Source organism: Dermochelys coriacea, chromosome 5 (genome assembly GCF_009764565.3).
Source record: "Dermochelys coriacea isolate rDerCor1 chromosome 5, rDerCor1.pri.v4, whole genome shotgun sequence".
Classification (NCBI taxonomy): domain Eukaryota; kingdom Metazoa; phylum Chordata; order Testudines; family Dermochelyidae; genus Dermochelys; species Dermochelys coriacea.
In genome coordinates, this window is record NC_050072.1 from 84514221 (window position 1) to 84538793 (window position 24573).

At 39.1% G+C, this 24573-nt stretch overlaps 1 protein-coding gene across 3 annotated transcripts in view; it reads left to right on the forward strand.

The window, feature by feature from the left end:
* Positions 1-7046: 7046 nt before the first annotated feature.
* SPTLC1 (serine palmitoyltransferase long chain base subunit 1) overlaps positions 7047-24573 on the forward strand; it is a 54387-nt gene continuing 36860 nt past the window's right edge. The window contains exons 1-5 of one of the 3 annotated variants that reach the window (XM_038402460.2): positions 7047-7241; positions 14142-14249; positions 17348-17442; positions 22137-22230; positions 24480-24552. In XM_038402460.2, the coding sequence (XP_038258388.1) occupies positions 7176-7241; positions 14142-14249; positions 17348-17442; positions 22137-22230; positions 24480-24552 (436 nt within the window). In that variant the 5' untranslated portion in view covers positions 7047-7175. Of the gene's footprint in view, positions 7242-14141; positions 14250-17347; positions 17443-22136; positions 22231-24479; positions 24553-24573 lie in introns of those variants that run through there. The other 2 variants (XM_043514598.1, XM_043514599.1) reach the window with 2 other exon arrangements.

Genomic DNA, 24573 nt, shown 5'->3' on the forward strand with positions numbered 1-24573 from the left:
CCAGATCTGAGTTAATACCTTAAATCCCAAATAAACACACCCCTTCTTGATGTTTCAGGCTGGGCATCCTAAAACTACAATCCAAAATTACTAGTCACTTTTGAAAATCTTGGCTTAAAGAGTGATGGTGTACTTGACTCCACTATATTAGTCCATTGAATAACTGAATTGTACCTTGGGCCAAAACTTGTTCTGAAGTAACTGGCTTCCACTGTGGCACTAAATCAATGGAGTTACTTCAGACAGGCACCAGCATACAGGAGTGCAGAATTTTTCTCCTTGTGTTTAGAGGATGGGGATGGGTAGTGGTGGTGGGGGGGGGGTATTCTGGGAGTAGCTATGTGAGTGCATGACACAGTAGAGAAGTTTGGTTTCTGTAATCTGTCCCTTTCTGTTCCATATTCATCTGCATCACACCCAACACTGGTGTTGGCACTGAAACACGAAGAAGGGATTCAGGACACAGGTTACACTAACTAGGGCAAAAAAAGAGGGAGACATGGACCAAATGAGAAATTTCATAGGCTGTAAAAACTGTGGAATATGAAATAGAATCCTTTTAATCCAATGAAAATTTACTATTCCCGGTGTTGCCTCATTCTTATAAATTTTGTACAGCTGGACATGTTTTCCCTGTAGATTCCAGGAATGCCATTAAATGGATATGGATTATTCTTAGTGTTATGGATCACTGTCAAAGCTCCTTTCATTCCCTTTAAGCTCCTTTCTCTGAAAAACATGTTCACTTCTTTTTAATTCGAGGATATACTACTTTAATCCATTTACTCCAGGAGGCTGAGTATTCTTTCTTCTAAAAGAGGATTTCTAATGGAATAGTTCAGAAATATACAAGTGCCATAGATTTCTCCCCTCTTTTTGAAGTTTTCTGGCATGACACTCCTGATCAAGTTCTGAAGTACTCAAATATCCTGTTGTTAATGGATATGGTAGGAGAGTGCTAAGTCTGGAAGGATCCTACAATTTTTTTGGGTGGGTTTCAGTTAATCAGACATGGGTACTAATTGTTTATAGTTTAATGGTTATATATGTGCCACTGCATTGGGCATGTGTCACGTGAAAGAGAGCTAAGTAAATAATCACTTATAACGTGTTTTTACAGTATATTAGAATACTAATTTGACTAACAGTATATGATCATTTCTCTTTTTTTGGCTGTATAATTTGACTAGTTGTCTGTAATGTCCTAGAATGCCTCTCTCTCTTTCTCTCTGAGGGCTTGATCTGGCAAATGCTCAGCTTCTGTGACTCCCATTAATTTCATTGCAAGCTGAACTGACTCAGCACATCACAGATCAGGTTCAGAAAGGACTTTAACAGTAGCAAAGCAATACTATGAAACTTTTATGTTACCTTGGAGATGGCATCAAGTCTAAATTCCTACGCGTGCTTGTTATGATAAACATGATTGTATCCCCATCCTTTGCTTCATTTATACTAGTAGCTGTGAATCTTAAGCATTCATGATGCTATTAAACCTACTAGCATTACAACCCTTACTGCAAGCTTTAGGAAACTCCAACAGCTGATATTAATGGGTTAACTAACTCCTTCCATTTGAACTTCCTTGTGTTATGTGATTTATTAGAGGCATTTGTAAAACAGATTTTGCCCAGGTTTCATTGACAGCTTGTTTTAAAGCAGTGAAAACATCAAAAGGAAAAAGGGGATATGTGAAAGGTCCAAGCCAGTTATCTGATGATCAGTTCCTTCCAAGTCTCATCACTTTAGAGAAATCAAAAAAGACAGGAGATGATGGAGATATAAATCCAACTGAGCATGAAATTTTTTTTTGAAGTGTTTGAGTTTTATATACCTTTGCTGGATGGGGAACATTATTGATGATGCTTTTGGAAAAATAACTTAAGCATAAAAGATGTATTAATGTTAAAGACATCTGTTAAACAAAGAAAAAAAGGAAAATATTTTTCTGACTCATTTTCTTTTACCTCCTACAATGTAGAATATTTTATCAACGTTGCTTCCAAAGTCACAACCAAAGAAGGCAGCAAGATTTGTAATATCTCATTTTCTATCTAAACCAGCTGTGGGATGGCTTAGTATCAGAAAAGCTTGACTTAGACCAAAACTGCTTCTGAACAAATTTTCAAAAGTGGTCACTAATTTTTAAGCTTCAAGTTTTAGATACTCAACTCCGGACACCAAACACTCGATTTACATAGAGGCCAAAGACCCACACCTTGGAGAAGCTTTCCAAATAAATTACTTAGGCTAAAGAGTTATCTTTTTGATACCCCTATATTTAAGCAACAGACTAGCATTTTATAGGTTTGAGGATGAATCCTTCCTCAGTTATGATTCTTCATAACCTTATAACTGTTGGTTAATAGTTATTGGGATTAAAAAGTGATCTATTACTATTTTTAATGTTCAGAAGGATAGGGTATGTAAAATACCAACTGTATTCAAACAGAAGTATAAAGTAAATATAGTCTACAGTATAGCTATTAAAAATATATCATCTTGTAAATAAGCACTTAGTTCCTGATCTTTGGGTCCAGCTAAGCTCTTGTTAGTGCAGGATCTTAGAAGGGGACCAAGATAGGTGTACACAACCATTGCACTTCTCAAGCACCGCAAGCAGCTGGGGTTCAGTTCAGCCCGCATTATAAATTAGAACAGGATCAAGTCTGCTCTAATTTATGCCAGTTTGCAACTATCCCCAAGGAGCCATTACACTGGTCAGGGATAACTAGAATGCAGCATATTATGACTACTCTGCCTTCTGTCTCAACGCTTCCCCAATACCAGAGGGACTGGTAGAGGGGGTGTAGAGCTATGAAAAAAAGCAGTTGACTGTTTATTGCAACTTTCTTTAAGGTTGCTTTGTGCCACTGAAATAGCTCAAAGTGGCTTTATATGAGGGTAGGGTCAGTTCTTTACTTATAAGCATCCGATGAAGTGAGCTGCAGCTCACGAAAGCTTATATTCAAATAAATTGGTTAGTCTCTAAGGTGCCACAAGTCCTCCTTTTCTATAATATACAGTAGCTTATAGTCTCAGATCAAGCTAGATCAGTCTACATAACAATGTGAACAGTCACCTTCCTTTCCTTCCCGGGATCATCAGGCAAGAGTTGTGGAACTTGAGATTCTAGTACTCTTATTTCTTGAGGCTTACACGTTCTTCCCACAAAATAGCCTTCCATTATTACTATGTGTTGGGGCATGCCTGCTTGGCTTGAGGCTAAGTTCTCAACTAAGTTGGACACCTTCTGTACTTGATGTTGACATCTTCTTGGCTGAATGCCAAACTCCCAGCTGAACTTGGTCATAGAATTTATAGGAATCAATTAGATCATCCAGTCCTTCTCCCTTCCAGTACAGGATTGTTCCCTGTTCTTTTAGTGCTTTATTTAGTTTAGTTCTAAAAGTCACATCTGATGTGCTTTCTACCACTTTGCGGAGACTTCTAACAGAATGGTAGGAGCTATTACAAAAAGGATAGATATCACAATGCCACTTTATAAATCCATGATACACCCACACCTTAAATGCTGGGTGCAGTTCAGATTTCCCCCATTTTAAAAAAGATATAATAGAATTAGAAAAGGTACAAAGAAAGGCAAAATAATTATTAAGGATATGGAGGAGTTTCTGTATGAGGACTGGGACTGTTCATCTCAGAAAAGATACAACTAAAGACAGATGTGAAATTCTGAATGATGAGGAGAAAGTGAATAGGGAAGTGTTATTTAACCCTTCACATGACACAAGAACCAGGGATCACCCAATGAAAATAATAGGCAGCAGGTTTTAAACAAACATAAGGAAGTACTTCTTCATGCAATGCAGTCAACCTGTGGAATTCATTGCTGGGGATGTTGTGAAGGTCAAAAGTATAACTGGGTTCAAAAAAGAATTAGATAAGTTCATGGAGGATAGGTCTATTAATGACTATTAGCCAAGATGGTAAGGGATGCAACCCTAGGCTCTGGGTGAAGAAGCTGTAATTGGACAACACGGGATGCATCACTCAATAATTGCCCTGTTCTGTTCATTCCCTCTGAAGCATCTGGCACTGGTCACTTTCAGAAGACAAGATACTGGGCTAGATGGACCACTGATCTGACCCAATATAGCCATTCTTATACGGCCCAATGAATCCCACCCTCTGGAAGATTTAAATGATACTCAGTCTAAAGGGAATTAGTTCTAGATACCAGAGTGATGCCTCTGCTTCTGTGACCATGACCTCCAATAACAACTGTATTCCCTTGGAACAGTGAAACTGTCAAACAACAGGGACAGGCACATGACTATGAGAGACAGAACCAAGGATGTAGGATTCACTGCCAGAAGCATTAAGAACATCTATAATCTTGCTGCGGTCAGAGTTAAAAGCAAAACCTGCCTTTTAACCCAATGTTTCACAAAACAGTACCCTCATTCTGCCAGACACATTTAAAAACCAAACCAAAGCACACCACCTAAGCTGGATTCTTGTTGGCAGGGAAGGGGAACAATGTCATCTTTTAACTCACATCTGCTCAGATGCTCAGATAGTATCATGGAAAGGTGCCTAAAAACCTGAACCAAATAGCAAAATATCCATTTCTTAATTATAATCAACCTCTCCTATTTACACTCCTTTTTTTATGATGCTAAACAATTCATCTCCTTCTATGGTGTTTACAACCTTCAATATGTGTACACTCTTATCATACACTCCCACCCATAGTCATCATTTAGAAAAGCTATACTTATTTCTCTCTCATCTTTTCTCACGTCCTTCTTTCCAGTCACTAATTATTTTTCTTTTTTGTGGGTTCACACCCTATAATTTGTCATCATCTGTCAGTTAATAAGGTACCTACAAATTAACATAATAGTCCAGATACTGTTGCATCAGAGCTGTACACAGAGAGGGGACAATTACCTTCCTGTTCCTGATGCCTTTGTGTATGCAGCCCACAACTACATCATTCCCCTTTTTTGCTGCCATGTTACCTTGCAAAGTCCAGAACATAGCTATAATTAAGACCAGAATCTAGCACATTCTGAATTTCCTGAACAGCCTTTATTGTGAAATTCATTTGTTGACTTAAGAGTTGATTATGCGGCACTTAGCCTTTACTGGCATTTACATTCAAAATACCTATATTTAAAGTTATTTTGTCTCTGTATCTGTTTACTCAGTTCACCTTTAGAAGTTATTCCTACTGTCATCTGATTTCACCTTTGTCATTAAACTTTTAACAGTTATTGCATTATTACCCAACTATATAGATATAGAATTTAAATAAATATATAATTTTAAAAGGCTATTATAATAGCAAAGATGGCAATAGAGAATACATAGTGTAATATGTATCTTTAATATCTTAAAGTACAATAAAATCATTCTACTATTCAGAACTGGTTAAGTTGGGATAAAGAGAAGTTGAACTGTGAGGTGAGCCATGGTTTATGGGAAAGGTGAAAGGAGGCAGTAAGCAAATTTTGATTTGTAAGTGCTTGTTTAGAAACATCTGATACATTTATCAAAACTGTTATAGAAAAACAGAAATGGAAAGATTCTACACAGCAACATCCTACTAGCCATCGTGCCAAATAAATGTACTCAAGAACCAGTCATATAATTTCATATAACTTTTCTAGGAAGTTTAGTAATTACCTACACAGGGTATTTCTAGGATAAAGTCACTCATGCAATAACCAAGCCCAATTTCTAAATAAAAGAAATTGGTGACAATGAACAAAACTAACCCCAGAGACTGTTTTAAAGCAAGTTTCAAGCATGTTGCCCCAACATCATGAAAAAGAAACAAATGAACAGTGTTCAGGCTTATAAACTGGCATCTCAAAACCTAAGTAAGAAGTTGAGGGGTGTTAGAGCTCTTCTCCTATGATTCTAGAAGCAACTAGGTGTGGTGTTGTCAAGCAACTTTAACGGGGTCAGTGTGCAAAAACAAGTACATTTATTCTTCTCCAATGATCCCGAGATTAGCATATTTTATATTTTCATCCTGGAAAGGTTACTTAAGCATGACTCTCGCTTTCCTCCAGTTCTGGATCAGGGAATGTGTAAAGTTGTTCTTTCAGTGCTTAATATTTTCCTTATCTCTGCTCAGTATCTCTCCCCTGTACACTATCCTTTCATGATCTACAGCAGAAGTTGGAATTCTGTGTTTGGCATAGTTTTAGGTTGAGCTTGATTATCCACTTCTGCTTCTGTCAAGCGTAAGACACCATTAAATCAAAGTAAGGGGCAAACCAATGTTAAACTAAATTTCTCCTGCTGTATGATTCCTTATAATTACTAAAAAGAAAAGGAGTACTTGTGGCACCTTAGAGACTAACAAATTTATTAGAGCATAAGCTTTCGTGAGCTACAGCTCACTTCATCGGATCACGAAAGCTTATGCTCTAATAAGTTTGTTAGTCTCTAAGGTGCCACAAGTACTCCTTTTCTTTTTGCGAATCCAGACTAACACGGCTGCTACTCTGAAACTTATAATTACTGTATAAATCAACAGTCCCAAGGACATGGAAGTTAAAAAGAGGTGTATTACGATTTGTAATGCTTAAAACAATGTACTAAGTGAAAACAAGACAAGTGTACACAGTGTATATTCACCTATTCCAAAAGAGGAAAATACTGTCCTTATAGACGGGAAAACTATTTACACCCACACCCCAACTTTCCCCCTCTCAGACCCTGTGTCCCAGCTGGAATATAGCCTGTGTGAACCTGGGCCAATGTCTAGTACAGGTTAGCAAAAACGGCCAGGTATTTTGTGCCCTTCTCTTTGTAATTAATAATAACGCGTGTTTCCTGGAGGCGTTTCCAGGCACTATTCATCACAGGCTTCCAACCCATCCGCCTCCCTGACCTCCCTGCTAACTCGGGGCTTTGACAACCTGCCCCTTATGCACTGAGCCCACGATCATTCGCGCCCGTGGGATGCTCCCCAGCGCAGGGAGTCGCTGATTAACAAACGCTTCGCGGCCCCGGCCAAGCCAGCCACGCCCGCCCCCTGTTCTGCTCGACGCGCTCCGCAGCCGTGAGAGGAAGCCCTGAATCCCGCCGCTGGGGCGGGGAGGGGCGTGGCCACGGCCTGGTGACGTATCAGCCGCTCGCTCTCTCCGGGCCACGCCGGCTGACGTCAGTGCGCGCCCAGGGGCCCGGAAGCGATGGCGGCTGCGGCAGGGATGGGGCAGCAGTGGGTGCTGGTGGAGATGGTGCAGGCGTTCTATGAGGTGAGTCTTCCCCTCCCCCCCCGCCTCGCTCGAGCCGGGTCCGGCATCCCCCTCCCCCACCCCCTCCTCTCCTTCAGCGGGGCCGCCGAGCGCCGGGGCTGTGAGCTCAACCTGAGGGAGCGGGGCGCTGGGTGACGGTCCCGCCTGGTGACACCAGCTCTCGGGGGACCTTATGGCCTTGGTGATTCCAGCGGGAGCCAAGCACCAGGCTGTACGGGCCGCCCAGGGAGCGGGGCAGTGAGTCGGTGCGGCAGGGTACGATAGAGCTGATGATGAGGCAGGGACGGGCAAACATTTTGGCCTGAGGGCCAGGCGGGTTTCCAAAACTGTATGAAGGGCCGGTGGGGGGGAGGGGCTGTGCTTCCCCAAACAGCCCAGCCCCTATCCAATCCCCCCTCCCCCTGATGATTCTCCCCCCCCCCCCCCCAAGATCCCTGCCCCATCCACCACCCCCTGACTGCCCCCGGGACCCCTCCCCCATCCAACCCCTCCTCCTTCCTGACTGCCCCCGGGACCCCTCCCCCATCCAACCCCTCCTCCTTCCTGACACCCCCTACCCCATCCACACCCCTGCCCTCTATCCAAACCCCCCCCCCCCCCCGCTCTCTGCCCCCTTACCGCGCTGCCTGGAGCACCGATGGCTGGCGGTGCTACAGCCGCTCCGCCCCGCTGGAGCCAGCCACGCGCAGGGCAGAGCACCGGGTCAGGCCGGGCTCTGCAGCTGCGCTGCCCCAGGAGCTCGCAGCCCCGCCGCCCGGAGCATTGCGCCAGCTGTGCAGTGAGCTGGGGCTGTGGGGGCGGGGCTGGGCAGGAGGGTCCCGCGGGCCGGGCCGTAGTTTGCCGACCTCTGTGATAAGAGCACTGGAGCAGGCAGCACTGGTCACTTCCCTCAGACCTGAGTGGGGCTCAGAGACGAGAAAGGAGAATGACTTCGTGGCCTGGAGAAACTCAGGATGTGAGGAAGTGGGATTGCTGCCCTTGCAGAGGAGGGGAGGGGATCACAGTATAGAAAATAACAAATGCAGTAGTGACAGTAGAGCAGGAGGGTCTTCCTGTGACTTAATCTAAGTACAAAGGGATGTTTGGCCAACTTAAAAAGTGGGAAATTTGCAATTGATAAAAGGACTTAGTTTTTTACGTGACCTGTCATTTGACTGTGGAACTTGCTGCCACAGGAAGTCATTGAGGCCAAGAATTAAAAAAAAAAAAAAAAAAAGATTCAAAAAGAGATTGGACATTTATATGACTCCTGGGAATCCAAAGCTGTCATAATTTATCATCAAGTTTTGGAAGGGGTATTAAACCTTATGCATCATGTATGAACCAACTTCCAACTATTAGAGACTAGAATGAGACCTAATGTGGGGGGTAGATTACTTCATGTCTGATTATTGTGAGGTTCTTGCACCTTTCTCTGAAGCATCTGGTACCAAGCACTGTCAGAGACAGGACACTGGACTAGATGGACATTGGGTCTGGTCCGGAATAGCAGTTCCTATATTGGCATATGCTGTGCATGTCTTGTCAAAGTTAAAGTATGGTGACATTTGTGTCTCTCAAGGTAAATCTAGTATCCATCTGTGGTGGGGCTTCACATTCACCTTGAGAATTTATGCCATGTGCTAGTCATCATTATGGGCCACTTCTGACTTGGAGGCAGTTTGTTCCTTATTGTGATATTATTTCTGTTAAACTCTATGCTATATTTTGGTACACACTGTTTTTGCCACATTTATTTTCTGAGTCGAAAGCTATCATTTTGGTAAGAGTGGAGGCAATAAGAGGAGACTTTAGTTTACACCTTAGTACTGTTATTGAAAGGCAAAGATTTATGAATTCAAACTGAATTGATTTTCCCTTAAGAGGGACCCTATTGTCATTTTATGATAATGGATAAATGGGCAATTATTTCCAGATTGTTAGAAACAGGCATTTCTATGTTAGAAACAAACTGATGACCTGGTTACCACTTCATAGGTAAAGGTGTTGCTCTAATCTCTTCTATCCCACTTACAATCCAGGTGGTGACCTACTTGCATGTAATGGAATCTTGTTTGAGTTACCTAGCAGGTCAGGCAATGAAAAGTACTGCTCACAGAAGAAGCAGCAACTCTAACATTAATAAAAGAAGTACTTGTGGCACCTTAGAGACTAACAAATTTATTTGAGCATAAGCTTTCGTGAGCTACAGCTCACTTATTGGATGCATATGGCTGATGTGATTAGGCCCTATGATGGTGTCCCCTGAATAGATATGTGGACACAGTTGGCAACGGGCTTTGTTGCAAGGATAGGTTCCTGGGTTAGTGGTTCTGTTGTGTGGTGTGTGGTTGCTGGTGAGTATTTGCTTCAGAGTGGGGGGCTGTCTGTAAGCAAGGACTGGCCTGTCTCCCAAGATCTGAGAGAGCGATGGCCCGTCCTTCAGGATAGGTTGTAGATCCCTAATGATGCACTGGAGAGGTTTTAGTTGGGGACTGAAGGTGATGGCTAGTGACATTCTGTTATTTTCTTTGTTGGGCCTGTCCTGTAGTAGGTAAATTCTGGGTACTCTTCTGGCTCTGTCAATCTGTTTCTTCACTTCAGCAGGTGGGTATTGTAGTTCCAAGAATGCTTGGGCCTAATCAAATCGGCCACACTATCAGAGGCTCATTCACCTGCACATCTACCAATGTGATGTATGCCATCATGTGCCAGCAATGCCCCTCTGCCACGTACAATGGTCAAACTGGACAGTCTCTATGTAAAAGAATAAATGGGCACAAATCAGACGTCAACAATTATAACGTTCAAAAACCAGTCAGAGAACACTTCAGTCTCTTTGGTCACTCGATTACAGATCTAAAAGTGGCAATTCTTCAACAAAAAAACTTCAGAAACAGAGTCCTGTGAAAGACAGCTGAATTGGAATTAATTTGCAAACTGGATACAATTAACTTAGCTTGAATAGAGACTGGGAGTAGATGGGTCATTATACAAAGTAAAACTATTTCCCCTCTCCACCCGCACCCCCCCACTGTTCCTCAGATGTTCTTGTCAACTGCTGGAAATGGCCCACCTTGATTATCACTACAAAAGGTTCTCTTCCTTCCCCCCACCCCCACCCCCGCTCTCCTGCTGGTAATAGCTCATCTTAAGTGATCACTCTTGTTACAGTGTGTATGGTAACACTCTTTGTTTCATGTTCTCTATGTATATAAATCTCCCCACTGTATTTTCCACTGAATGCATCCGATGAAGTGAGCTGTAGCTCACGAAAGCTTATGTTCAAATAAATTTGTTAGTCTCTAAGGTGCCGCAAGTACTCCTTTTCTTTTTGCGAATACAGACTAACACGGCTGCTACTCTGAAATCTAACATTAATGGCATTTTTGGTTCGTCTCTTTTTTTCCCCCAATTGTTGCTACATCTTGATCATTTAACATGGTTCTTAAAGACCAGTAGATTACAAGTGGAAAGATACTGTACACAATGCACATAACTGGCAATGTAATTTCTCGCTTAATGTTGTAGTTATGTTCCTGAAAAATGCTACTTTAAGCAAAACTATGTTAAGTAAATCTAAATTCCCCATAAGAATTAATGTAATTAGGGTGGGTTTAGGTTCTAGGGAAACTTTTTTTTTGCCGGAGAAGACTATATTTTAAACAATTTTTAAAGTTTTGAACAAACAATTTAATACTGTACACAGCAATGATAATTGTGAAGCTTGGTTGAGGTGGTAAAGTCAGAGGATGGAATGCCTGACTGCTAAATGATGAACTAGCACTCAGCTGAGCCCTCAAGGCTGCAGTATGTGTTAAAATCGGAGCTTGCTTCAGGGTCTCTCAATCTTAATTCAGTATAAAGTTGCTATTTTCTTGAATCTACAATTCTTTCAGTCAGCACTTTGTTGGTGAGTGTGCCAGAATAAGTTAAGTAATTGTTTGGGTAGTACAACCTACCCCTTGGCTAGTGGATTTTGGGTTTCATTTGATCACTTTCAGAGCTAACTGCTAATAGGGACGTTGAGCAATGAAAGAGTATCTTCAGAATTCTTCTCTCCTTAGTTGCATGTTTACTAAGACCGTGTCTACACTGCAGGGGAAATTTGATCTAAGCTACACAATTTGAGTTACATGAATAGTGTAACTCAATTGACATCGCTTAGATATACTTACTGCGGGGTCCATGCTACATGATGTTGACTGGAGATGCTCTCCCGTCGACTCCCCCTACTCTTTTCGATCTGGTGGAGTACAGGAATTGACAGGAGAGCAATCTACGGTCGATTTAGCGGGTCTTCGCTAGACCTGCTAAATCAGCTGCCGATGCATCGCTCACTGCTCGTGGATCCCCCAGTAAGTGTAGTCAGGGATGCTTCTTGCCTGGGGGGAAAGCAAAAGTGTCAGGAGTCAACAGTACCCGGAGGGGAGCTGCCTCTGTCTCCTCTTACATAACATATTCTGCTGTTACTACTACTATAATCTTATGGCTGTATCATTCCTGGTACTCTGCCTGTTTGTGCTAACCCAAAAGAAGGAGACCATGAGGTCTCACAATGGTACTATGACAACAAGGCCAGAGAGTCACTATCTATACTCTTTTAATTTCCCCCAAATGATCTAATGTTGAAATTATCTAACTGATGCCACCAATTCCTCTCCTCTGGTGATCACAGTAGAACGGCTTTGGTAGCCACTGGATTGTTTAGAGCAAATTCTAGTTTAAATCAGCAATAAACTGGGAATTGTATGCTAAAGTTACTAAATTCTGGTGGCTCTGGGTGCCTGTCTACTATATCACTTCTACCATTATTACTAGGGCCCTACCAAATTCCTGGTCCATTTTGATCAATTTCACAGTCATAGGATTTTAAAAATTGTGAATTTCATGATTTCAGCTATTTAAATCTGAAATTTCAGTGTTGCAATTGTAGGGATCCTGACCCAAAAAGGAGTTGGGGGTTGCAAGGTTGTTGTGGTACTGCTACCCTTACTTCTGCACTGCAGGTGGGGTGCTGCCTTCCAAGCTGAGCAGCTGGAGAGCGGTGGCTGCTGGCCTGGAGCCCAGCTCTCCTAGCTCTGAAGGCAGAGCCAGCAGCAGCACAGAAGTAAGGATGGCATGGTATGGTATTGCCACCCTTACTTCTGCACTGCTGCTTTCAGAGCTGGGCAGCCGGAGAGTGGCAGCTGTTGACTGAAGGTTAAGCACAGCAGGCAGCAGCGCAGAAGTAAGGGTGGCAATACCGTATCATGCCACCTTTACTTCTGCATTGCTGCTGGCAGAGCGCTGCCTTTAGAGCTTGGTGCCTGGCCAACAGCTGCCGCTCTCTGGATGCCCAGCTCTGAAGTCAGCGCAGAAGAAAGTATGGCAATATTGTGACCCCCTCCAAAATAACCTTGTGACCCCCTCCCCTGCAACTCCCTTTTGGGTCTCCAGTTTGAGAAATGCTGGTCTCCCCGTGAAATCTGTATAGTATGGGGTATAAGCACACAAGACCAGATTTCATGGTTGGTGACATGTTTTTCATGGCTGTGAATTTGGTAGGGCCCTAGTTATTACCACGGTGGAACTGAACAGGAGTGTTGCAGGTTAAATATGGAGCTGTAAACTCTTCTCCAAAACCTCTCCAATTCTTCTACTAATGTGTGACCTCAGGGAAATTTGTGCCTTAGTTTTCATGTTGGTTAAATGAAAAATGCTCTTCATATGCCAACTTCTAGCATCACGTGAAATGATGCATTGCATATGTCCTTATTACCACATTTATGGTGGCTATCAAAATATCTGTATTGGTAATTGTTACTACTTTTGTTTCTCAGTGCATTTACATTCTACTTCCTCCATTTCTGTAGGCCCTATACTAACAAAATACTAAACTGCAAAATACTAAACTGTTTTTGGAAATAGCTTCTTACAGTTTTATTCCTATATGGAGTGGGTAGAAAGTTGTCTCTATCAGGTTCTTGAAAAATAACTACTGTCCATTTTGCATACTGGACCCTTGTTAAAATAGAATAGAACATAAGAACAGCTATACTGGGTCAGACTACAGGTCCATCTAGCCCACTATCCTGTCTTCTGACCGTGACCAATGCTAGGTGCTTCAGAGGGAATAAACAGAACAGGTCATCATCAAGCGATTGATCCCTTGTTGCCCATTCCCAGCTTCTGGCAAACAGCGGCTAGGGATGCCATCCCTGCCCATCCTGGCTAAGAACCATTGATGGACCTATCCTCCATGAATTTATCTAGTTCTTTTTGAACCCTATTATAGTCTTGGCCTTCACAACATCAGCTAAACATAGCTAAATCCATGTTCTGAAAGAGCTATCAAGCGTTGATATGTTTTAGAATTAGGTTTATGTCTAGCATGAACTTGTTCCTTATGTGGGCAGGGTTTAGTCTTATGCAGTTTCTATTAATTTGGCTGAAGATTTAATCAAATGTAGTCTGTCTAGCAGTGAGTCTGTAACTTTTTAAGTATGAATTTAATGCAGTTAAAAGTGACCCTGAGCCAATAAAGTATGCTGTTCACTTCCATACAAACTCCCTATCCACATCTTTGCTAGTGTAATTTAGGCTAACCTGCAGTGTACTTGCTAATCCTCCAATGCACCTTTCTAGAACTGAAACTGCCTAACATAACGACTTTGAGAGCAGCTTATTATGTCTTCTACTAACACATAGGATAAGGCATACCTGTTCACTTTAACAGTGAGTAGGCAGGATCTGCAAAGCCATGAACTTTCATAAAAAAGCTCTTCTCTCTTCTCTCTTCTTAAATAAAGGAGGTATGTATGAACAGTTCTAGTTGATGCAAGGCAATTTATTAGAAATCTAATAATGGAAAGGAAAAATACCAGCTGATTAAAACTTATATGGACTTTTTATTTATTTTTTATTTTTTTTAATTTCTAGGCTCCTGCTTACCATCTTATTTTGGAAGGAATTCTAATACTATGGATAATCAGACTTCTTTTCTCTAAAACCTATAAACTTCAAGAACGATCTGACCTCACACCTAAGGTATATTGTAATATTCTTCCCAATATGCAGATTATAGCAACAATTTATAATACTAATACATTTGTCTGTTATGACACTCAGTGTGGTGTGGTCATCTCACAAATTGAAACCACTGTGATAAGGTGATATTTCTAGTGATTTCAAAATGGAGTAAGATCTTTCAATATGTGTTTTTGTTTTGGGCAGGAAAAATGATTGATCATAAATATTACACCAATTAGAGGAAAACTTAATTTTTAGAAAGTTGTAAATCAGAAATTTGAAGGAATTGGATTAATTGTTAAATTTCTAGAGAGATGAAATTGGTATCAGCTCTACTTTGTGAATGGATTTGTTTTAACAATGGAAACTTCAGGTGGTGGTGGTTGTTGGTGTGTTGTTGTTGTTTTTTGTTTTTTTTTTTTAAATCTGTTGGAGAAATTTGAAATTCATTCTGAATTTTGTTGTCCTGGTAAGCAATTGCTAAATCATCAGTCTGGAAATAGAATGTCAGCATAAAATACTGCACCTAACACTTTAGGTATTAGCAAGTTTAAGAAAGGATTGAGAACTTTATACATTGGGGGGGATAAAATTCTGTTAAACTTTTAAACTTATTCCTGCAAACAGTTGTACTCTTGCTTAACTCTAGCAGTCCCATTGACTCCAGTTGGACTAAACATGTACGTAAGTTAAGCATGTGTAAGTATCAGAATTAAACATCAGTACTTCATTTTTCTCTTTCTTAGTACCTACTTCACCTGGTACTCAGAGCCATTATATTCTAAAAAGTAGTGATGGTGGGGAGGCCCCCATGACTTCCTCTGTACTGGTAACTAGTAGTCAATAAGGGGCTGAGAGGCCTTAGTGGATCTGCTTAGACTAGAAGTATTACCACCAACAGGCTATCATACTGCAGGTCATGGGTTCCTGAGATTTTTAACCAATATAGTTGTATGTTAAAATTTTAAATATTCCCCTTCTGTCCACCAGTATGACACTGCCTTTACTCTTCAGGCCTTATCTCCCAGGTCTCTTTATGTGATAATGGTGAATATGGATATTGCTGGACAATGCTGCACAGCAATAAACTGTATTGATGGTTTGATAGAGAACAGAGAGATCAGTATAAAACTACAATATTTAGTTTAAAAAAAACGATAGCATATCACCCTCAACATGCTAGGCTAGCAGCATTAACAGTAGCTAAATACTTGATGGAACTTAATGAGAATCCTTAACTCCTTGCAGACTGTTTAAGAAATGGGGGTGGGGGAGAAGAAATCTAATGCATGTGCTATAATTACATTCATGAGCGCACTAACTTTCAATCAGTAGTAGCCAAGCACACGTTCTAACATGATTGTAGCTATTTCTAAATATTAAACAAATTTTTAGACTTAATGTTGCACGCATTCATGTCACTTTATTTCCTTTCAAACATATGGCCATTGGGCATAGTTCCAATAAGAAATACAACATATAAAAGATCAAATGTTTTATCTAAACATTTTCTTATAACAATTTTAAGGAAATCTCTTCTGAAACATAGGGCCTTTTATATTTTGATACAGAAGTTCTCGTCTTCAAATATGTCATAGTTCAAAAACAAAATCATTCGTCATCTAAATAAAAGGAAAATATTGAAACCACATCAGAATAAACTTACAATTGTATACACTTCCCTTTCCAATTTCTAATCTTTTTCATTTGTCATTTAGACTTTGAAATTTTTTCTTTAAATATAAGTATGAGTTTTCTGCATCAGAATCATCAAACAAAAATTGAAGTTGCTGAAATAATGGATTTTCTTAAAAAGTAATCCTGTAATAAGTATCAGTAAGTAGGTCATATAGTTTTTAAATATTCCATTAGCCTTACAGTTTATATTGACATTTAATTACAATACTGATGTGAAAATCCAATATCATAAAGCTTTTTTGCATCTGTGAATAGATGAGGAGTGTCTGGACTTCTTTGTCTTTTTGCAAGGATAGGATGTTATACATGGAAAATAACTCTTAGGAAACGTTACTCTTCAACAGTGTTAAGGGAGGTGTTACATTTTAGAACTCATGGCCCTAGTGACTGCTGACATTTTAAATGTTGTTGTTTAGCTGGGCTAGACCAAGTGGTACTTAAAGTTCCAGAAGCCCTCTTGGAGCCTTTTCTACACTGGTGCTAAGAACAATAATAAGATATATTGGCAATATCAATCCAGGAATAAATGTAACCTTAGTTAATTTCCCATATTCTATGTATGGGGCTTGTTCAGTGCAACAGAATTACTTAAATTATAAAACCAAAGAGTGGAGGTTGTCAGTGGTAGTCATAGTATGTAAAAATTTACTTAGTCTTTTAAAGTAAGTTAAAAGTAGTTTCAAACTTAACATCCCTTTAATAGCTAATACTTGTATCATAGCCCTACTTAGTGTCAATGTGGCTCAGGGTTTAGAGAGCATAGGAATAGGTGGAACTAAGGAACTCCTGAAATCTAACGTTGGCTCTGACTCTGATTCACTATGTATCCTTGGGCAAGTGACACAACCTCTGTTACTCCATCTGAAAAATGGACAGGAACACTTGCCTACCTTGCATGTGTTGCGAGGATTAGTAGTTATGACATGACATGCTATGCTATGCAATATTACCCAATGTGCAGATTGCGATAAATTGATTAGTAATTGTTACTTCTGTTGTGTCACTTCACTTTGCACTCTAATGCAAGAGCTGTTTGTTTAAATAGTGCTATAGAATGGTTGAGGACAGGAAGTGAGGAATATTTTATCCAATATTAAATTAGAGGGTGATTTTGCTAGTTGGTAATCAGAAAGAAATCGCCTTAGCTAAAATTTTGACCAGGACACTGAGTCAACACCTCTTCTTTTACAAAACATGCCATGAGCTCTTTAATTCAAAGTCACCTTGAGCAGTGCAGAGCCCCTCTGTATAGTATATGGGGGTAATAGTTCAACATTGACTTGGAAGGGTGCCACATGTTGATATAGTTCTTTTGGCTAGAACTATACCCATCTGCTTATCATACCGTAATCTGCTATAATGGAAATCATATTTGAAAGATACTAAACATTGGGTACTTTGACTTCTGATCCTTTCAGGAAAAGGAAGAATTGATTGAAGAGTGGCAACCAGAACCTCTTGTTCCTCCTGTATCAAAAGATCATCCAGCTCTCAACTACAGTATTGTTTCAGGGTAAATTTAGCACAAAATAGTCTTATGTTCAACTTCAAAATAAATCTCTTTTCAGATTTCTCTGTTTTTAAACATATGAGGATTTTAATGTTCCTGGAATATCTTTGTGAGTGAGTTACATGTTAAGATAACAGGACTGGGTTTGTCACTGATTCTAAAGCCTCCTATCAAAGTTCATTATATCTTTGTCGAAACAGAATTAACTTCTGAGGAGATACAATAGCATAGAGAATCTGATTCTTTTATTCATTGCCTATAGTAAACTATTAGGTAATTGGGCTTCATCTTGGTGTCTTATTCAGGATCTCTTTCTGTTTGACTAATAACCAAAATGAAGCAAGTTTTGTAAAGCTATAGGCCTAAATCTCCAAAAGCAACTAGTGTTTTTGGGTTTCCAACTGGAGGGGGACCTGATTTTGAGAGGATTTTCGTAAATTACACTACTTTAAGGTATCTCAAGCTGGGCTCTCAAAAGTGGAGTCATTTGAAATCTTGGCTATAACATCTTAGGGCTTGTCTACAAATTTGAAATGGGACTACACCAATGTGCACTAGCCAATTAGTGTGTGACACCCTGGTGCAGACTAATGAACTGTGTAGACAGAAAAACTCTGAGTGATACTGATCCACAATTCCCATACGTGTTGCAACACAGATGCATTTCAAACATAAGTACACTTCTAGAGTGTACATCATAGTACTGCAGGAATGGTACATTTTTTGTTTTAACTTTTAGGTTGGTAGCGTTTAAAAATAAAAATATATTTTAGTGCTCATGAAAGATGCCAGGTTAACAACACTAGTAATTTTAAAATCATCCACTCATGAAACAAGTATGGCACAAGCAACACAGTGATTGCCAGGCTAGCATGCGAAAGCAGTGTGCCTCTGCCTTGTCAAAGAGGAAGCAGCTTTGCTTTTTTCAAAAAAATAAATAAATAAAAAATATCAGGGCCAAGTTTAATTGTGGCTTCTATGATGTGGATACTTTTGGTCACTTTTTCCCTGTCCAGAGCTGTTTTCAAAGATGTTGGGAAAGGGTGTGGGGAAACTATCAAAACATCTTGGTGGGTATGTAGTGAAGGAAAATATTCAGTATTTGCAAATCTTTCATTTGAGTTAAAAAATGCCCAAATAAACTCTTCAAAGCCTTTCAGGGCTGCTACACTTAATAGTTAAGGGATGAGGAGGAAGAATCCTGGCACCTTTCTGGTAACACTAAGACCACCAACTAGCTACCTTCCCATAAGCTATTGAACAGCCATTGGATTGTAACTTGGACTGTCAGCCTAGTTCATGTCTTAGAATTAATATACAAGTGAAAATTTCCATATCCTATTGGCAGTTCGAGCCATCTTGTTCCCTGCTAAATTAGTGTTTCAGGTATTCTGTTGACAGTAACAGCAGTCTTCCTTCAGTGATTTTGATGTTAGTCTTCCACAAAAGTGCCTGTAATGCATCTCTTAATTGTAATGGCATGTGGTGGGGGTTCTTTATTGCCATATTTAATATAGCTTGTGGATTTGAAGCATATGTAGCTGACAGCACTTTAAGTAGTATGAAATATTGTCTGCTAAAAGTAGAATGAAAACTCTTGGTTTATTCTAACTTACACATTATGGTGAAGGTATTCTCCTTTGTAGGACTGTTCTATACCTCATGTTCAGTTCGCTTAGTGAACTGAACATGAGGTATAGAATGGTCTTACACATTCTTGTCTGACCTAAACAGATGAATTTGTTACTTAACCAAAAGTTCCAGCAGCTAATGTTGTTAATGATGGCAAAACCAGCGATGTAAAGCGTTTTCCTAACAAAGAGCAACCAATTTTAAGTTAATTACTGTTAAAAGCTATGTAAAGACCACTCTAAGAGCATCTATGTTGAATTGACTGATTCATGAAATATAATAGCCTATGCTTTTTAGGGAAACTATCTGCAAGATAGCCTATTTAGACAGGATTGTATTGAATTCTCATTCAGCAAATATGCACCTTAATGTTTAAGGGAAAAATAATGAAATGTTGGGGACGTAAATGCTAAAAATGAAGTATATTCCTGAAACAAAAAAGTCCACAATAAACTTTCTAGACATTAGTACTTGTTCTATGCTAACTTTTATAAGAAAACAAACAACATTTTATTAATTTTGATATATCTTTGTGTTTTTATGTTGAAGATGAAATTCAATATTTGCCTTTGTCTGCAACTCCCGTAAATATCAGTGAAAGCCCCAAGCACAGATTTGGAGTCTTAGGACCCTAAAACACATTATCCAATCAATACACATGTAGATTCCATGAACATCACTTGGAATTCTTTGTTTTTATATAAAGTAAGAATGTGGGCCACTCAATGTCTGATTATAACTAGTGGTCCCATAGGTGATACTGTAGGAACTGTGGAGCATAAAAAAACACTAATGCTTTAAGGCTGCTCCACATTCTAGCACTTCTTTGTGAAGTTTTCATCTTGTAGCACCTGCTATAACTGAGGTTGCAAAGTAGTTTACAGAATTCAGTATCCTGTTTCCATATGCTTATAACTTTCCAGTGCAATTGCATTTGGACTGAAGTTTTCCATGTTTGGTCTTTGCCCAAGGATAATGCTTCTTTAGAAGCTTGAACAAAATCTTATTAATCTGAAATATGAGAGGGGGAGAGGGAGGGGAATCTGACCATACCTTTCTTAGGTAGGGCTACAGTTTTGAGACTGCCCATGGTAAGCTCTCAGTGAACACTGCATGTCTTTACTGGGCCTGAGGGACTGGGGAATGATGGGGAATTACTTTGATTTCCAAAGTTAATAGCGTTTAAAAAATTGCATCTGGGAATGTACTGATCATTGCAATAAGCAGGCCTGATCTTGGAAAAATGTATGTACATGAGAATTCCTTTGACCTCAATGGGACTACTAACCTGTCTGGTTACTTGTGGGCATGTTTAAATGGCCAGGAGCTTAGAGATCCATTTCAGATGGACATACAGCGAGTTAATTGAACACTTTTCAAAACTGTTTTGCTATTTTTCTCATTAGTTTGATCTTCAGAATTAACAAGTTTGAAGAAAACTGAATCCATGTTTTTTCAAAGTTATGAACCCTTGTGTGCAGTAAGCTGAAACATTTCTTACAATTTGTAGTGAATTCAAATTTAGCCTTTTTCTGTTTGTGGTTTGTTCAACTTAAAACTTTCTCCAAACATAACTCATTCAAAATGTATTACAAATTGTTTGGTGAATTATGGTCAGAAAACAGTTTTTAAGCAACTGTCTGAGGATGTTTGATATTTGAGTTGCCTTGGTTGGTTTTGATTTTATATAGAGGTCACATAATATTGTTTGTTCCCTGCTTAGACAAGCTTGGAGAAATGTTTTTGTATTCAATCATAACATTAGTACTTTACTTCCTGTTACTTTGTTATTAAGCAAAACTTTAATGTTGAGTTAGTAGTGTTTTTAGCATTTATAATCACTGTTAGAAAGTATAGAACACCGAGGTCTGATTAATCTGTAGGTTAGACATTAGGGGTTTCTGGCATGATGCTTAAATTTAGGAAAAGCAAGTCAAATTGAGTTAGCTAGTGCTAATGCAAACTCTTAAATAGTCAGATTTTTTCATTCCTTCAGTAAAGGTTTCTGGTAAAATGCTTGCAGTGTAAAAGATTTCATTATTCTCCTGGTTGCAGGCTGCTTGTTCTAGACTTTGCGAACATTTTGCTCTGGACAACTTTGTCTGCACAACTATTTTTTGTCGTCATTGCTTGATTTTTATTTCCAAATCCTGATTCTTTGGCTGGCTGACGCCTAACAAAAATGGTTCCTGGAATTACTGTAACTTCTATGAATTAAACAGAATGAAAGCTAGCATGTCAGATTTCCCAAGCATTCTAAAGCATCTTGCGTTGAGTCTGCATAAACTTGGTGCCTTTTTATTTTTATAACTTTTTTCTATACGTGTTTGCAAGGGTGATCTTGCTTTATGATGAAACTATTTTTTAGTTAACTCTTGTTAGCGAAGTGGGAGGGAAAACTTTTAAATCCCACTTTTCTTTTGTTTATATATATAATCATCTTATTCCAAAGGATCCCAAATGCACTTTGCAAATTATACAAAGGAGAAGTTTTAACCATTACTTAAATATATCACCTTGATTGATTAATTAATTGAATGTAATTATTCAAACTGGAATTTGACAAGATGCTGTGGTTAGTATATCTGTTTGTATTGTATTTAGGCTACGTCTGCATAGAACACTTACATCACCTCAGCCTTACTGATGCAGCTGTGCCATTGTGTGTGATCTTGTGTGGTCACTCTATGGCAAGGGGAGAGAGCTCTCCCATCAACATAATTAAACCACCCCCAACAAGCAGCGGTAGCTGTCAGTGGGAGAAGCTCTCCTGCTGACTAGCACTGTACACACTACCACTTATGTCGCTCGAGGTTGTGAACCTCTCTCTTTTCCCTCCCGCCATGCAACATAAGGTTTTGCCGACATAAGTGGTAGTGTAGACATGGCATTAGGTTGAGAGTAAATGAAGACTTGGAAAACGTGGCAGAATAGGAAAAAAAAATCAACATGTTTTAATGAATATCTTACTATGTTTTTAAAAAAAAAATCTGTGTACTGTTTGACCATTATGAAATTGACAAATATTTAACTTTAACTATAACACTGTTTTTATATTTTTGTAGCCCCCCAAGTCATAAAATCATAGTGAATAACAAGGAATGTATAAATTTTGCATCATTTAACTTTCTTGGACTTCTGGATAACGAAAGAGTGAAGGTGAGTTATATGATTGCACAGTTATATACAAAGGGATTTTTAAAAATGTGCTATTGCATTTTACCTTGAATTTGGGGATGACTTCAAAATATGACTCTCACAAACACTTAGCATAGTAGTAGTCTTCATCCACATCACATCCTAACCCTGGTTTTCCTGATGACTTATCATTTGACCGTGAGCAAGTCACTTCACCTCTGCTTACATTTCTTTATTTGTAAAGAAAAGATCTTTACATACCTACCTCATAGGAATTACCAAAATTAAAAACATTTAGCACTTGTATTTAGACATGTTCAAAGCCATATGCAAATATTAAATAAGTATTCTTGGGTGAGGTGTTACCACATGAGTACAATCCGGTTACAGCATGAAATAAATGGATAGTAATAACTTTTGTGTTATGCCTCAGTTATTTCCAGTGTGTACTGGAAGTGTGAAGGTGCAAGGAATTTAAATGGCAAAACTTAAATCAACATTTAAATATGGCAGTATATGCATCATTGTAGTTTGTGTATTATAAATAAGATACTATTTGGTCACAGGTTCTGTGACTTTAACAGATGTCTGTGACTTCTGGGGCTTCAGTCTCAGGTGGTGGGGCTCAGGCTTCAGCCCTGTGTGGCCACGCTCAGTCTTCAGCCTTGCAGTGAACATGCACTGATTTTGTACTTTTTACCATGACTGTTCCATGAATTTTACCTAATTTTACTGTGACAAAATTGTATCCATAATTGTGTTCAATTCTGAGGCATTTATAGGTTTGAAAAGGACAATTCCCTATATGCAAGTTCTTCCAAAGTTGGGTAGATAATTAATTTTTTTCCCCTTCTTTGATTATCCTTGCTTTTATATGGGCTATACCTGCCCTAGCAATTTTAGCACAACCAAACAGAATTCTTTGAGAAATAAACAGCCTCTTCTACCCTGTCATTCTTTCGGATTAGAAAATGTGACAGTTTAAATTTTGTAACCAAAAATAAAGACTATAGAGAGAATTGTTTAAAAACACTTCAGGAAATATCTTCTAGAAAAATTTAGTGACAAATTTTGAGATTCTAAATGGTATCGGATAGAGGAGTTTATGGACATCTTTCTTTGTGGCATAGTGCTTGCTACTCTCAGTACGCTCAGACTTCAGTGAGACTGCTTACTACTGTCCCATGAATATTGTGCCAAATAATGAGGCGATGTACTTAAACTTTGATCTTTTCATGGCCCTGAGTATTCCATTCCCCAAACTGCTTTCTGTATAAGATGACAAAGTCAAATCAGTTTTTATAACTTGTTAAGGTTGTATTCAGAATTATATATAATCTTGTTGCAAGATCTGAATAATTTTTTCAATTAATATTTAATCTAATATTTCTTTTCTTACTGTAAAGGAAGTAATCTGATAGAAGTGACTTCCTCCTTCTCCTCAGGTGTTGAAGAGGCACTCTCCCCAATTGATAAAAACAGAGAAGACTATAGCTAGTTTATAGCTGTGTATAGTTCAGTCATTGATGGATGGTGTCAGTTTGAAAACTTTATTTTGAGAGAGTTTAGCTAGTTCTGTTCATGCTCCTGAAGTTTTAAGGAATATATTTTACTTATGTGAAATACCAAAGTAGATAGGGTGACATTTACTGTAGGTTGTCATCAAAATGAAAGTTCTTAAATTAGTAGGTGACTGTTTAAATTATTATTAAATTAAGCATCTCAAGGCAACTGTTGTCTCAGTGAGATTTGCAGTGGTGCCTAATTCCATTAGGTGGTTTTGAAAATCTTTCGTTAGTTTCTTTGTGTGAAGGAAATAAAGGACAAAGTAAATACACTTCTGAGGTGGTGGTAGAATGTAATCTTTGCCTTTTTTGTGAAATATAAATTTGTCCTTCAGCTAGAACAGTACTACTGAAACGGCTAATATTTCAATAGGTATGGAATCATATACAGTTGCTTGATTTTAAAGTTACATTATTAGTACCTACTGGGTACTTTTTTTTTCCTCAGTGTACCAAAGGTGGTGTATTGTTATACAGTAAACTAAGCCTAAATAAATGATTAAAATAGTAAAGTGTCATTGGCAAATGAGTTTACAAAATTATTGTGCAACATTTTAATTGCATTTGATTCTATGGCTATATAAATTATATGGAACAAGAATAGCAATGTTGACGATTATGTAAAATTGACAATGTGAATTGTGCAGAATGTATTATTGTAGAAATAAGCTAAATGTTGTTTCTCATGTAATGTTTTCACTAAAGAATGCAGCCCAGGCATCTTTGAGGAAGTATGGAGTTGGCACTTGTGGACCTAGAGGGTTTTACGGCACTTTTGGTAAGTATAACTTTGCTTTCG